Genomic DNA, 12,817 nt, shown 5'->3' on the forward strand with positions numbered 1-12,817 from the left:
CTCATAACATGTTTGCACTTTAAATTCTGTTCCTCATAAGTTTCTAATACAAAACCGAGATGCAGTATGCACAAAGCCTGATGGTGTGAGCTTTGGTATTAGGTGCCCAGTGCAGCATTGCGTTTTGCCTACATTCTTTCATTTATCCCTAATGACAAAGTAAAAGGCACTATGATCTTCCTTTTCAGATGGTGACACTGAGGTGCCAAAGCCCCCTGGGGACAGAGTACTTGAGAAACATTATAAAGCACCAGGTCTAGCAAGTTCAAACAGACAATTAAAAGTCCTTCCAGTACGAGAGAACAGAAGATGTAGCAGATAAAATTCACAAGAAAATACTGTATTAAAAAAAAACCAAAGAGCTAGCCCTGGCCAGTGTTTCTCAGTGGTTAGAGCATTGGCCCATGCACTGAATGGTAGTGGGTTTGATTCCCAGGCAATGGCAGGTACCTGCCTTGCAGGTTTGATTCCTGGCCTGCTCAGTGCATGTAAGGGAGGCAACCAATCGATGTGTCTTTCTCACATCACTGTTTCTCTATCTCTCTCCCCTTCTCTCTCTCCCTTCCACTCTCTCTCTAAAAAAAAAAAAAAAAAATCAATCAAAATTATATCCTCAGGTGAGGATTAACAATAACAATGACAAAAAAGAGCTGATGAGAGTGTGAAGATTCAGATGAAAGCCCACCAATTGATTTACAAAATTACAAATATGCAAACACAGAGATTGTCCAAATTTCAAACACTAAGAAAAAGTAAGAGAAGAGATGATAATGGTTGAGGGAGAAGAGGAAGGAAAACAGATTATCCAAGAAGAAAGAAGAATCTGATTAATATTAGACCTCATGAATTTACATAGTTATAAAAATGAAAACATCTTCTTTGTTTTAAATCGTTAGAAACAATACATAGACAAAACATGGGAGATGGAGTCTGGCTGTGGAACAGAATGTACATGATATTATTCTAGCACTCATAAGACACAGTGGGCAAAGGACCGGAGATGGAAGGGAGAGAGGAGGAAGTGTAGAGGAATTAGTGTGAATGGGCTGCATTCATTGTTTGCATGAGATGAATCAATGAATGGACATTTTAAATTGAGAAATGAAGAGATATATAAAGGATATCGGAAAAAATATATCATGTAGCATTAGAAACTAACCCTCAGAAAGGGAGAACAGATAAAATATTTACATGGGCTGGCCCATATTGACATAAAGACACAGTGGATAGATAAGAAACTAATAAAGCTGTAGCCAGTGGCAAGGCAGGGGAGCAGGGGTGTCTGAAGGTTTCCTGTTGTTACTATTATATATTTCCTTGTATATTGTTAAGATTTATGAACCATGTGAAGGCTTGCCCAGTCAAAATAAAGGGAGAGGGAGGGAAGAAACCTGTAACAACTATTAAGAAGTGGTTGTATATGAGATATGGGGTACTAAGCGAAGGAGATAAGTTGGGGACTGGTTGCTTTCCATCATCAGCAAATAAAATGTATTATTTCAGTTCTATTATAGAGCATACCATTACTTTGATGAAAATGGAAAATATACTCAGAGAAAACGAATTACTCAATTCATTATAGTGGCATTTTTATTAATTATGCTTAACACACAAAAGCCTGTCTACCAAATAGTTCAATTCAATGAATCTAACAACAAAAAGAAAAAAAAAGAATATCCTTAGAGTGTCTTTATGAGCATATAGTGTTATTTAAACAAGCTACTCTGGTAGGAAAAATTTATGTCATACTTTAGTAGAGATAGCAAAAAAAAAACAAAAAAAAAAAAAAAACACCAAAACAAAACAACTAAAATAATTCCCAAGTCCTTTATTCACACTCTGAAATATACTGAAATTAAACTGAATTGCTGTGAATTCTAACTCCTCTCCTGGTATTTGGCTGGAAATGATAGTACAACCTGAGTGAAGCCAACACCCTGTGTGCATAGTGGGGCAGGAGGGCCCACAGCATCCTACTGCACACTCACCCAGACACTCAACAGAGCTGAGAAATGTGTGGTGCTAGCTGGAGACTTGCTGCAGAGGCTGGCGTGCTCTGCAGGGACGTGGCTCACTTCCGTTACGAGTGAGAGTTCATCTTTCTAGGGTACTGATATCGTCTGCTTTATTTAAACTGTTTTAGCATCACTCACTGAGCCTAATGTCAACTCTCCACAGTATGGCCCCCTTTCTTTCCGAGTTCCTCCACTAGGCCCATAAGAGAGAAATGGTATCTCCTCAGTGGCAAAGGTCAAGATGCTCAGGTAACATTGCTTTTATAGAGTCCATGAACTAAGGGCTTTGTTGGAATGTCTACGGCTTCAAGGATCATCACATTTCCAATGTCCATGAATTTCCTCTTAGTCTTTAAAAATATTCTCTTTGACCATTAGCAACTTATGTGCCCTCCCCTTCTAAAAACTACAGGGTTTTATTTTCTGTACTCTTGTATTGTCACTGACTGAAAAAAAAAAGACTTGACATATTTTGTGCTGCTGTTTTGTTGTGTGTGTGCAAATGCGCACATGCACATACAAAATACATACACTAACTTTGAATGCTTTGATCTTAGAACTCCATCTTATGTCATAACTTAAAAATGCCAGATCTTAGTGCATTGCAAATATTAGTAACAGTAAGTCAATGATTGAATAGTATCCTATGCTTTTGGAGCCTGAAGACAAATCCCTGGGAATATTGACAAATTTATCCAGCTTTTTCCAAAACAAAATTGAAGCCTTAAAGTGCAAGGAAACATGGATTCACTTTTTAGCAAACCAACTATGACCCTTGCCTTTTGTCACAATTGGTTGTGCTCTTGATAAAAGGATGAAGGCATCTCAACTGAACACATATATTTTCCTGGACTTGCACTGGCGTATTCTATAATGATTGTTTCTCGGTCTCCCTGTAGGCCAAATTTCCTTATAAGCATTGTGAGGAAATGTATTAAATTGAGCTACGAAGACTTGTCACTTTTCAGTTTGCCTCCATAATCAAGATGCAGACACACAGTGTTCCATCTTCTTGAGCAGACCTCCTACCCCAGAACTGATGTTCCAGCTCACTCAGCTAAGGGGGCAAACCTGACAACTGTTTAAACATTAAATGTTTCACTGGAACTTTATATTCCTATAGCTCACAAAATGCCAGGAGTTCTTACATTAAAGGCAGAGAGTGACTTATCAGGGCCTTTGGAAAGTTTTGAGTTGTGTGTTTTTAATCTTTATTATTATTTTTCTACATTGCAGCTGAAAAAAACAACATTGAATTATGAAGCAAACCAAACAAAACCCCGAAAATATACCAACAAGCTCTCACTTCTGTTTCAGTTGTGCCCTAGCTAGTTCTCATTTTCTGATATGATCAGTTCTATTACTCATACAATGGTAACATTCTCACCTACACAACTGCATGGAAACCAAAACACCAACCCAGGGAAGCAAGAACTTGCAAGGAATTCTGTGCATCCCAGTGCAGTGAGTTTAGAGATAAAATGCATTATGTTAGCTGATCCATTCCATGGAGGCATGCTTCTTTCATTGTACCCCACGGCCACTGGGCCACTGTGTTTTAGGAGATTTTCCTCTCCTTTCCTTTTTCTCTTGCCCCACCCCCACTTCAAGGATTTCACAAATGGCAGGGGATCTTTCTCCACTTCAATGGCTTTCACTTGAAAAAGAACAAAGATATTTATTTTTTAAAAGGGCAGAGAAAAGGATATTTTCTACTGTTGATAATCTCACTATCTCACGATGTGTTTCACTGGACAGTATATCTTATTTTCTTAGCTCAATCTCATTAACCTCAAGAATTTTAATTGACTTGACTAAAGTCAATCAGGCTCCTTATGTTTAGCAGGATTGTTTGGAGATGTACAATAAGAATTACAATTAGGGTAAGTCTCCAGCCTCATTAACAGTGCAAAAAGTAATTAGTAATATCTGTGTGTGTGTGTGTGTGTGTGTGTGTGTGTATGTGTGTGTGTTAGGGAAAACATCTGTGCAATTCATTTTTCTTGTTGGTAAACTGAACAAAACTGGAGGTTATTCACTGGAATAATAATAGTTTAGTTTCACTTACATAAATGTTTAAAGAAAAGTATATTCATTTGTGAATAATGTTTTAAACTATGAACTTGTGTTCTTGTGATTTGGGGGGGGGGCATAAAAATATCATTGAGTTAAAAGTTGATGATTAAAGTAGACTTTAATTTAAAAAACCTGTCTCATTCAAAGTAATTATGAGGATAGAAAAGGAAATAGCGTGCTATTTGAACATATAATCCGACTTTTCATGCCCAAATAGCCTTTACAATGTAATGATAATTTATTTGCTAAATGTCAGTCTCAATTCCAATGCTTTTTTGCTAAGAAAGAAACAAATTGTATTCCCATCAAGGGAATTGTTGTCTGTTGTGATTCAGAACTAAGCAACATTTTGTCAAAGGTAGGAGATCAGAGTTCAAGTATGCAAAAGGTTCTCATCACTATAAAGAATATTGTTGTATATCATGTAAGGCTTATTCCCACATCTAGGACCTATTTATTTTTATTTGTATATCAAAGTTAATATTTCATGCATCCTTTTTTAAGCAGTTGAATATTTCCATCATAAAAATAACATTATTAAGGCTGCAATCCTTTCCAAGATAAAACGAGTTCTCTTCATACCTTTTTAAGCCATTTAGGATTTTACCATAACCTCAGTAATTAGATAGTCACCTCAAGTAGGTGATATGTAAACATTATTTCCATGTTTAGCTATAACTAACTCCCATGGATACCAGGCTAAGGATACCAGGCAAGTTTCAACACACAACTGACATAATTCGATGTTCCAATAAACATCACAAGCAATATAGCAATGGATGCTAAACAGAAATAAAATTTATGAGTTAATAAGAGCAGAAGGCCATATGTATAATCTCTTCATTACTCTTCACGGCAGTCCCCTTTGCCAAAATTTATTATGGTAGATAAAATATATTTTTGAGGCAAATAATAAACATCATCTACTCTCATTTTTCTCTAATTTATATCCGAGCCTTGGCAAGCACATAGGTCAGGTTAATTCATAAATTCTAAAATGCTTATGAAACACTAATACACGCCCAACACTGGTCTAAAGTCTGGGGTCCTTACAGTCGAGAACATCAACCCCAGCGCTTTGGAAGGCACAGTTGGGGGGGGGGGGGGAGATGAGGTCTTCCTGACCGTGCTTCACTTCAAGTCACAGTTGTCTTCAATTACACTAGCAGAGCCAGCTGCCCATCGGAGGCTCCACTACCAGCAGCATCTGGCCAGTTTGTGCGATTTCTGCCATAAGCAGTTCATTTCCCTTAACTGAACGTCTATGACTTTCCTTACGCAGGGCGAATGTGGTTTCCATGGCAGTGTGGATAAGGCCCAGAGCCTGTCATCATGGTGCCCCAAGATGAGATGAATCAGGTGTCTGAGTTGCCCATGGCAGCAACACAAATTGGATTGAATTAGGCAGGAGAGCAAATGCACTTGCCTTGGTTGCCAGGAAAGTCAGTGGTATAATTAAGGGCGATGGGACCAGGGCTTAATGCTGCCAGGATTTGTTCTGCTTCGATTTCTGCTTCTTTCTGAGCATCAGCTTCATTCTCCTCTCTTACTTTTTCCACCAAGCCTAACCAGGCTATGGAAACTCTCAATTCATATAGTTAGAGCATCAGGAATAGAAAAAGAGACGGTTTCATTTTCCCATTTTGAAAATTCCTTGGGAACATCTCCAACTTGCCTAGTGTGCACCAGTCCATCCTGGTGACCACCACTCCTGTGGCTGGGTGGGGTCTTCACTACAAATAGGAGACTATTCAAACATGGCCACTTGGAAACCTCTATGGATAGGCCAGTTAGCCAGTCTCTGCATACTGCATAGGCCCTTCACGTTTTCTTCCCCACGAGATTACCCACATGAACTTGAGGAAGAGTTATGTCTCTTTATTTGGTCTAGAGATGAAACCTCTGCAGCTGTGCTTTCCACTCAATTACACTTTTTCCTCCATCACTTGTAATTATTCCTGACCCTTTTTTAGATCTGTATCCTACTCTCCATGTCCAAAATCTCCTACTGATTTTTATTTATTTATTTACAACTTCATATGCCAAGTACAGTGTCCATGAGATTGTAAACCTGCACAAGGGAATGAATTAATATATTCAAAATGGCCACATAGGTTTATTTCTCACAGTAGAAAAGATCAATGGGACCTAAAGAAGAATAAAATACAACCCTATAATTTCAAAGGTCAAACCTGCCTTCATGTTGACCTAGTCTTTGCATGATTAAGAGTCAAAACTATTGAGATCAGCTCTAAAAAATTGAATTACTCAAACAGATTCCCTATTTGTGGGTCTTATTTACTGTTATCCATTAACTAATACACATATTATAACTTAGTAAAGTGTTTACCTTTGTTAAGACATACTTCTTAATTTTTAAGAGTCAAACAAGACAAAACAAAAATGTATTACTCTAGCACAAACTGAGACATATTCAGTGCTTAAAAAATGCTTTTAACTAAAAATACTCCAATAGGCAAAAATCCTATGCACTTTCACTAAATTATTGATAATACCTTTTGGTCATCACTTGTCCCACGTGACTCTTGATACAAAAGACCTTCCGTGTCTGAATGCCCACACCACAGGTAGCTTCTCCATTCCATCCAATGGTTGCATTAAGAGCAGTACCCAATGTGTCTTCAGCACAGGGGCCCCAAGGCGATGTCTCCCAATAGAGTTGCATACAGGAATGGTCATTGCATGAGCGATATTCTTGGAGGGCCTGACTAGGGGGGCATGGTTTTCCACCTGCAAAAATCAAAATATGAAAGAATGCCATTGTGGTTGTTTTTTAAATATATTTTTATTGATTTCAGGGAGGAAGGGAGAGGGAGAGTGAGATTGAATCATCAATGATGAGAGAGAATCATTGATTGGCTGCCTCCTGCATGCCCCCGAGTGGGAATCAAGCTTGCAATCCAGCATGTGCCCTGACTAGGAATCGAACTGTGATTTCCTGAATCATAGATCGATGTTCAACCACAGAACCATACCAGACAGGCTCATTGCTGTTTTTATTAACATGCTCCTGTTGTTGTTATTGCTATTTTTTAAATTATTTTTGCTATTTTCATGGTCTAGAAAAACAGCCTTTTGACACAGCTATCGAAAGGCCTACGCAACTGCACTCCTTTTCCCACTTTAAGGGCATGCTCTTCTGTCCTGAATAATAATCTGAGGGCAAATGTCATCCATTTTCTGAAGAACAGGGAGCAGTACATGTCAATTATATTTTAAAAAATAACTGATTCTACTGCCCGCCTCTGAGTCATGCATCGCCAAGAAGAACTCTAAAGAAATCTGCTTTTATTTTAATATTACTACGCCTAATAAATTAGTCAGTTAGAAAAAATATCCCATGACCTTGAATTGATACTGGATCCAACATACATGTGTGCACACGAAAGCGCGCGCACACACACACACACACACACACACACTGAGAGAGGTATGCACACACAAGCACTCCTGTTGCCTATCAATGGCCTCTCTTTGCTAAGCGAGCCTTATTTTATCAGAGTACCATTAAAACACCCATCCTCCATCAAGCAGTGCATCTTATAACAATCTGAGAAATCCAGAAGTCTCTCTCAAAGTCTGGCAAGAGGAAGCCATCCTTGACCTCTGAAATCATATTTGACAATATGTTATCCACAGGCTGGGAGACCAGATAGATATGGATCTTCACACTCTTGGTGAGTCAGACAATCAAATTTCAGTACTGTCTTTTCTTTCACATTTTTATATGCATGTGAAAACTGGTATTTATCTAAAGCATTTGATTTCTTTTCTCGATCTTTCACACTATTTTATTCAGTGGTCCAAGTGCTCAAGGAAATTTGTGACTCTGGTTTTGTTATTCTTGTGAAAGTTTTTCCCCATTAAATACTACAGACTTTTTTTCCCCTCCATCCAACATTATAAAAGACAGAAGAGGAAGCAGTTGCACTTTAAGAATATGAAAATCTTCATTCATCTTGACACTGGCCCCTGTCTCAGACTCACAGAACAGAATCTTGTTGAAAAAGGAGCTCCCCGCATCCAGAGGCCACACTGCCTTGCTGTTCCAACTGAGCTGTGGGCAGACAAAGCCGAGGGAGGTCCTGAGAGAATGATACCCATCGTCTGGTTTCAGACGCTGCTATCAATGATAGGAACAGCTGCTCCTCTAATTTTTTCTGATGCCAACCATTTACATTCCCATCACACATTTTAGCTTCTTCAAAGCCATTTGCACAGCCCTCATCCTTTCTCCTCTCACCACATGCCAGCAGGACAGAACAGAAAATCAGGGCTCAGGGATCAGGTAGCTTGCCGAAGTGACTGGCAGTTTCCAGTTAAGAAGCCGTGTCTCTCAATTCCTAATTTGGCACCCTTCTTACCAGACTTTTTCCAATTATGTCCCCAACTACATGAGCTGGATGTGTATCAACCAGACTTTGTTTTCTTCTCTAAAAGAGTTTAATGAAAAATAACATAGAATGGACTAAAACAATTCATGCAAATAAATGGAACTCAGCACAGACACCCTTGAGGATTAAAGAGAACAGGCACACAATGACAGAAAAGTGTTCATGTGGACTCGCGGAATATCGAAGATCACCTATATGTGTCTACTTCTGTTATATCATCTCCACAGTTACCTATCGGAAAACAATAATTGGGCAATGGACTTCCTTGAAGCCTTTACTATGACCCACCTTCTCCAGCCAATGCCAGAATAGTCCTTGACCTGGTTTGTTTCCCATCCGAGTTTTTATTTGAACAAGACTGGGAGCAGGATGACCACTCTGTCCACTCGCTCACCACGCAATCCATCCTGCAGGGAGTTTCACAAGCCGTCCGTTCAGGAGGAACAGATGCTGGGCAGAGACTCCCTGACACATCTTCTCCTGTAATCAACCAGACCAAGACACATGCTGGTTAATGCTCAATCCAGGCCAGTCCAGGGAACATTGAGGCTCACTGCTTCCTCTATTACTTCATTTTAGCTTAGAAGACTTCACCTTGTGTCTAAACCAATAAAGCACGGAAAATGATGGTTTCTCCAGCCATTCATAATGCCTGTGTCAAGGAAAACTGCCAGGAGATCATTTGGCATTTAGAAAGGCAGATACTACAGCAAAACTGGCACTTGTTATTCTTCACAGGGACACAATGGGCTTCTTCCAGCAACAGTTCAGCCATGGATGGCTGGAGACAGACATGACTGATGCATTATTGACAACCATAGGTAACAAGTATATGCTTTACTGCAAAATGGGGGTCACGGTAGCCTGTCGTCCTGAAAGCATAATTTATGTTGAGCATTCTGTTCTACCCTATAAAAAAGAATTTTACCGGTCTAATTTTCTGGTGTGTGCTTTTGCTCCAAATACGTAACCTTAAGCAAGAAGATCACACCATTACTCTTTTACTTCATTTGTGCATAGTGGCAAGTAATCCAAAACCACAATGGAAATGGATCCGTGGCTGAATTACATAATGTGTTGAGACAAAAGTTGAAAGGCAGTCCAAAATTCTTCCAAATGCATTTACTATTCCCCCTTTGAATGCACTTATAAATTACTTAAATGTATATGTTTTTATAACATATATTTACTATAAATATATATTTACAATTGACAGATGTTAAGACTTAGGTGATCTTTTCTTTTTTTAATATATTTTTTATTTTATTTTGTTTTTTTGTTTTTTATTGATTTAAGAGAGGAAAGATGAAGAAGAGAGAGAGAGAAACATCAATGATGAGAGAGAATCATTGATCAGCTGCCTCCTGTATGCCCTATACTGGGGATCAAGCCCGCAACCTGGGCATGTGCCCTGGACCAGAATCTAACTGGGACCCTTCATTCTGCAGGCCGACGCTCTATCCATGGAACCAAACTGGCTAGGGCCTCGGGTGATCACTTAGAAGTTACTGTCTATATCTCAGATTATTACAATGTTTTCATTCAAAAGCTCTCTTTTAGGTTATTTCTTCTCTATTTATAGAATTAAATATGCTTCACAATTAATAATTCAACTCCTCCTCTTCCCCCATTCACAGTCACCCCATAAAAACAGCAGACAGGAACAACAGTGATGCTGTTTATAGTTTGACGTAACAACATGAAATGTGGAATGGCAACTCTAGGAGAGAGCCTGTTTTGTGTGTGTGTGACTTTGTGCCTGTGAAATGCTCTTGTCATATTCTAACATAAAACTACTACAAAGGGGATTAATATTTATAAAGTGTCTCCTCTGTGCCAGGCACTGTCCTTGTAGGAAACTCTCAGAGCAGGCGTGACCCCTGCTTTATAGACGAGGAGTCAGGGGCTCTGAAAAGAAACCTTGGACAGGATCGCACAGGCCTGAGCTAGGAATCAATTTAAAATGTTCTGACCCCCAACTTCTGCTTTTCCCATGGACCATGCTGTGTCTAATTCCCTGGAGATGGATGTTCCTTTTCTGAGGAAGTAAATAAAACCACGTGACAGTAAGCAAGCTGCCTAAAGAAGAGTGTGCACTGCTAGTATCTGCATTCATATTTGTAAATGAGGCCAGGCTCATGGTCCTTGAGGTACAAATAAAACTTTTCAAACATATTATGAGAAGTAATAGAGATCCTAGCACATAATCAAGCTGAAAGACCAGTTCCAAACATTCTCTTCTTAGTCTCAATCTATTTTCAGGTGAAGCCTACATTATATGGCACACACACACACACACACACACACACACACCAATACTACAGCTAATGGGTAGTGGTTTTCCAAGTACAGAAGGAGGCAGGCGAAACAAAACACCCAAATTACATCTCTAATCAAAATTCAGTTTCCACATTTATAAATATTAGTAGCATCATTTATATACAAACCACTTTAAAGCAGTATCTTGCAAAGAACATTTTGAAGAATAAAGGGTAAAAGTCGGGGGGGGGGGGGTGGGGGGGCTGAGAGGTACCGGGTTGAATAAGTAGAATAGTCTTATTACTAAAGAATTCCTCAGTTTTGAAAATGCCAATTTATAGTGTAAATTTCATAAGGGTGGAAATGGTATGTAGTGTTTTTCAAGCTTATTTGACCAATGGCCATCCCTTTTTAAGGAGCATCTGTCCCAGAAATGGTATTTTTATGAATATGTTTTGAGAAAGCTCTGCTTTCAAGAGTTATATATAATTATCAACAATTTGATGAGCGGATAGTATGTCCAGAGTATATTATGGTATATAAATAGATGAAAATAACTTATTTACCTCATTAGAGCTCATAGTTAATAACAGAGATTAGCTATAAACACATGAGAATAAAACTATCTCCAAAAGTAAATGCCAAGCCATGGCTCAATTGTTTGGGCATTGTCCTATACATCACAAGGGCTTGGTTCCCAATAGGGAGAGTGCAGGAGGCAGCCAATGGATGTATGGCTCTAATGGATCTCATTCTCTCTCTCTCTCTCTCTCTCTCTCTCTCTCTCTCTCTCTCTCCTTCCCTCTCTCTAAAAATCAATTTAAAAAATCTTAAAAACAGAAAAGTGCATGCCAAGCTGCGAATGTGTGTTTTGAACAAGAAATGCTACAGCAGTGCAGGGAAGAGAAGGACCTCTGGGGGTTAGCATGACAGCCTGAAGCCTTTCAACAGGGAGAAAGAGAAAGGCTCAGGGTTGGTGGCAATGAGGGCGGGCATTTCATGCATCAAAGTGCCAACAAAGGTATCATGGCAGAAAAGTACAAGGTATTTGGAAGACAGTTAATTCTGAAGCTATGTGAGGAAAAACGAATGCCTATGTTGGAAGAGTTATTGGACATCAAATTCTGAATGACTTAGACGGACACACAAGTTGTTTTATATTTATTCCTTCCTTAAATTCCCATTGCTTAGGTTTCCCATTACCCAAACTCAACATTCTCCCTAGTCACCATTCAGCACCCATTCTCTTTAGGTGCTTGAATGCTTTTCAAGGGCTAAGCATTCATATGAACTGGTACACACACTTCCTCGGTGCAATTCATTGTCAATTCTCCACTAACAATTTGATAGCTTGTCTATACAGGCCAATTAAGAAATAAGAGCAAGGTGAAGAGACTTTCTTTAGGGGCGGCAAATTAATAGTCATAAGCATACTCTGAAATATGTGTGAGCTATTTTTTATAAGATTTTATAACAAACAACAACAACAACAACAACAAAAACCCAAAACCAGCACAATGGGATACTAGTCACAAAGTGTCCTAGTCTGACAGAGTTAAGTATCTGAAGGTGAATCATAGCACCACTTATCCTCATGAGTGTGTCATTTAACATCTTTGAACCTCAGTTATCTTACTTCTGAAAATGAAATAGTAACAGCTACTTTTCAGAGATATTCTAAGTATTAGAAATTATTTATGCAACATACATAAGCAAGGTGCCCAACACTTAAGAGGACTTTCAAAATAAAGGGACCTTCAAAAATGTTCTTTGCAAAAATGTTTACCACAAAAACCCTCATTCATCTGAAAAATTTAGATATTTTTGCCATAGCCATGGAAAGCATCTGCCTTACCATTCGTGTATAAGCACAAATAACTCCCGACAGCTTCACAGGCTGGTTCACACAAAATATAAACACCATTTATAATTTTCCATATCATTTTTATATGGTCAGCTAAGCTAAATGATTTAAGAGCCAAAAATGAAGCACTTGTGCCTGAATAACTTCACCTGCCCGTCAACATTGGTATAATTATCTTCCCATTTCAC

At 38.8% G+C, this 12,817-nt stretch overlaps 1 protein-coding gene across 1 annotated transcript in view; it reads right to left on the reverse strand.

The window, feature by feature from the left end:
* THSD7B (thrombospondin type 1 domain containing 7B) overlaps nucleotides 1-12,817 on the reverse strand; it is a gene marked incomplete at its 5' end in the record, with an annotated part of 754,786 nt that overhangs the window by 406,369 nt on the left and 335,600 nt on the right. Inside the window, 2 exons of the mRNA XM_079782710.1 lie at nucleotides 6,608-6,842; nucleotides 8,795-8,986. Of these exons, the coding sequence (XP_079638836.1) occupies nucleotides 6,608-6,842; nucleotides 8,795-8,986 (427 nt within the window). The remainder of the gene's footprint in view (nucleotides 1-6,607; nucleotides 6,843-8,794; nucleotides 8,987-12,817) is intronic.

The sequence above is a fragment of the Cnephaeus nilssonii genome, assembly GCF_951640355.1.
Source record: "Cnephaeus nilssonii genome assembly, chromosome: 10".
In the NCBI taxonomy this organism is placed as follows: Eukaryota; Metazoa; Chordata; class Mammalia; order Chiroptera; family Vespertilionidae; genus Cnephaeus; species Cnephaeus nilssonii.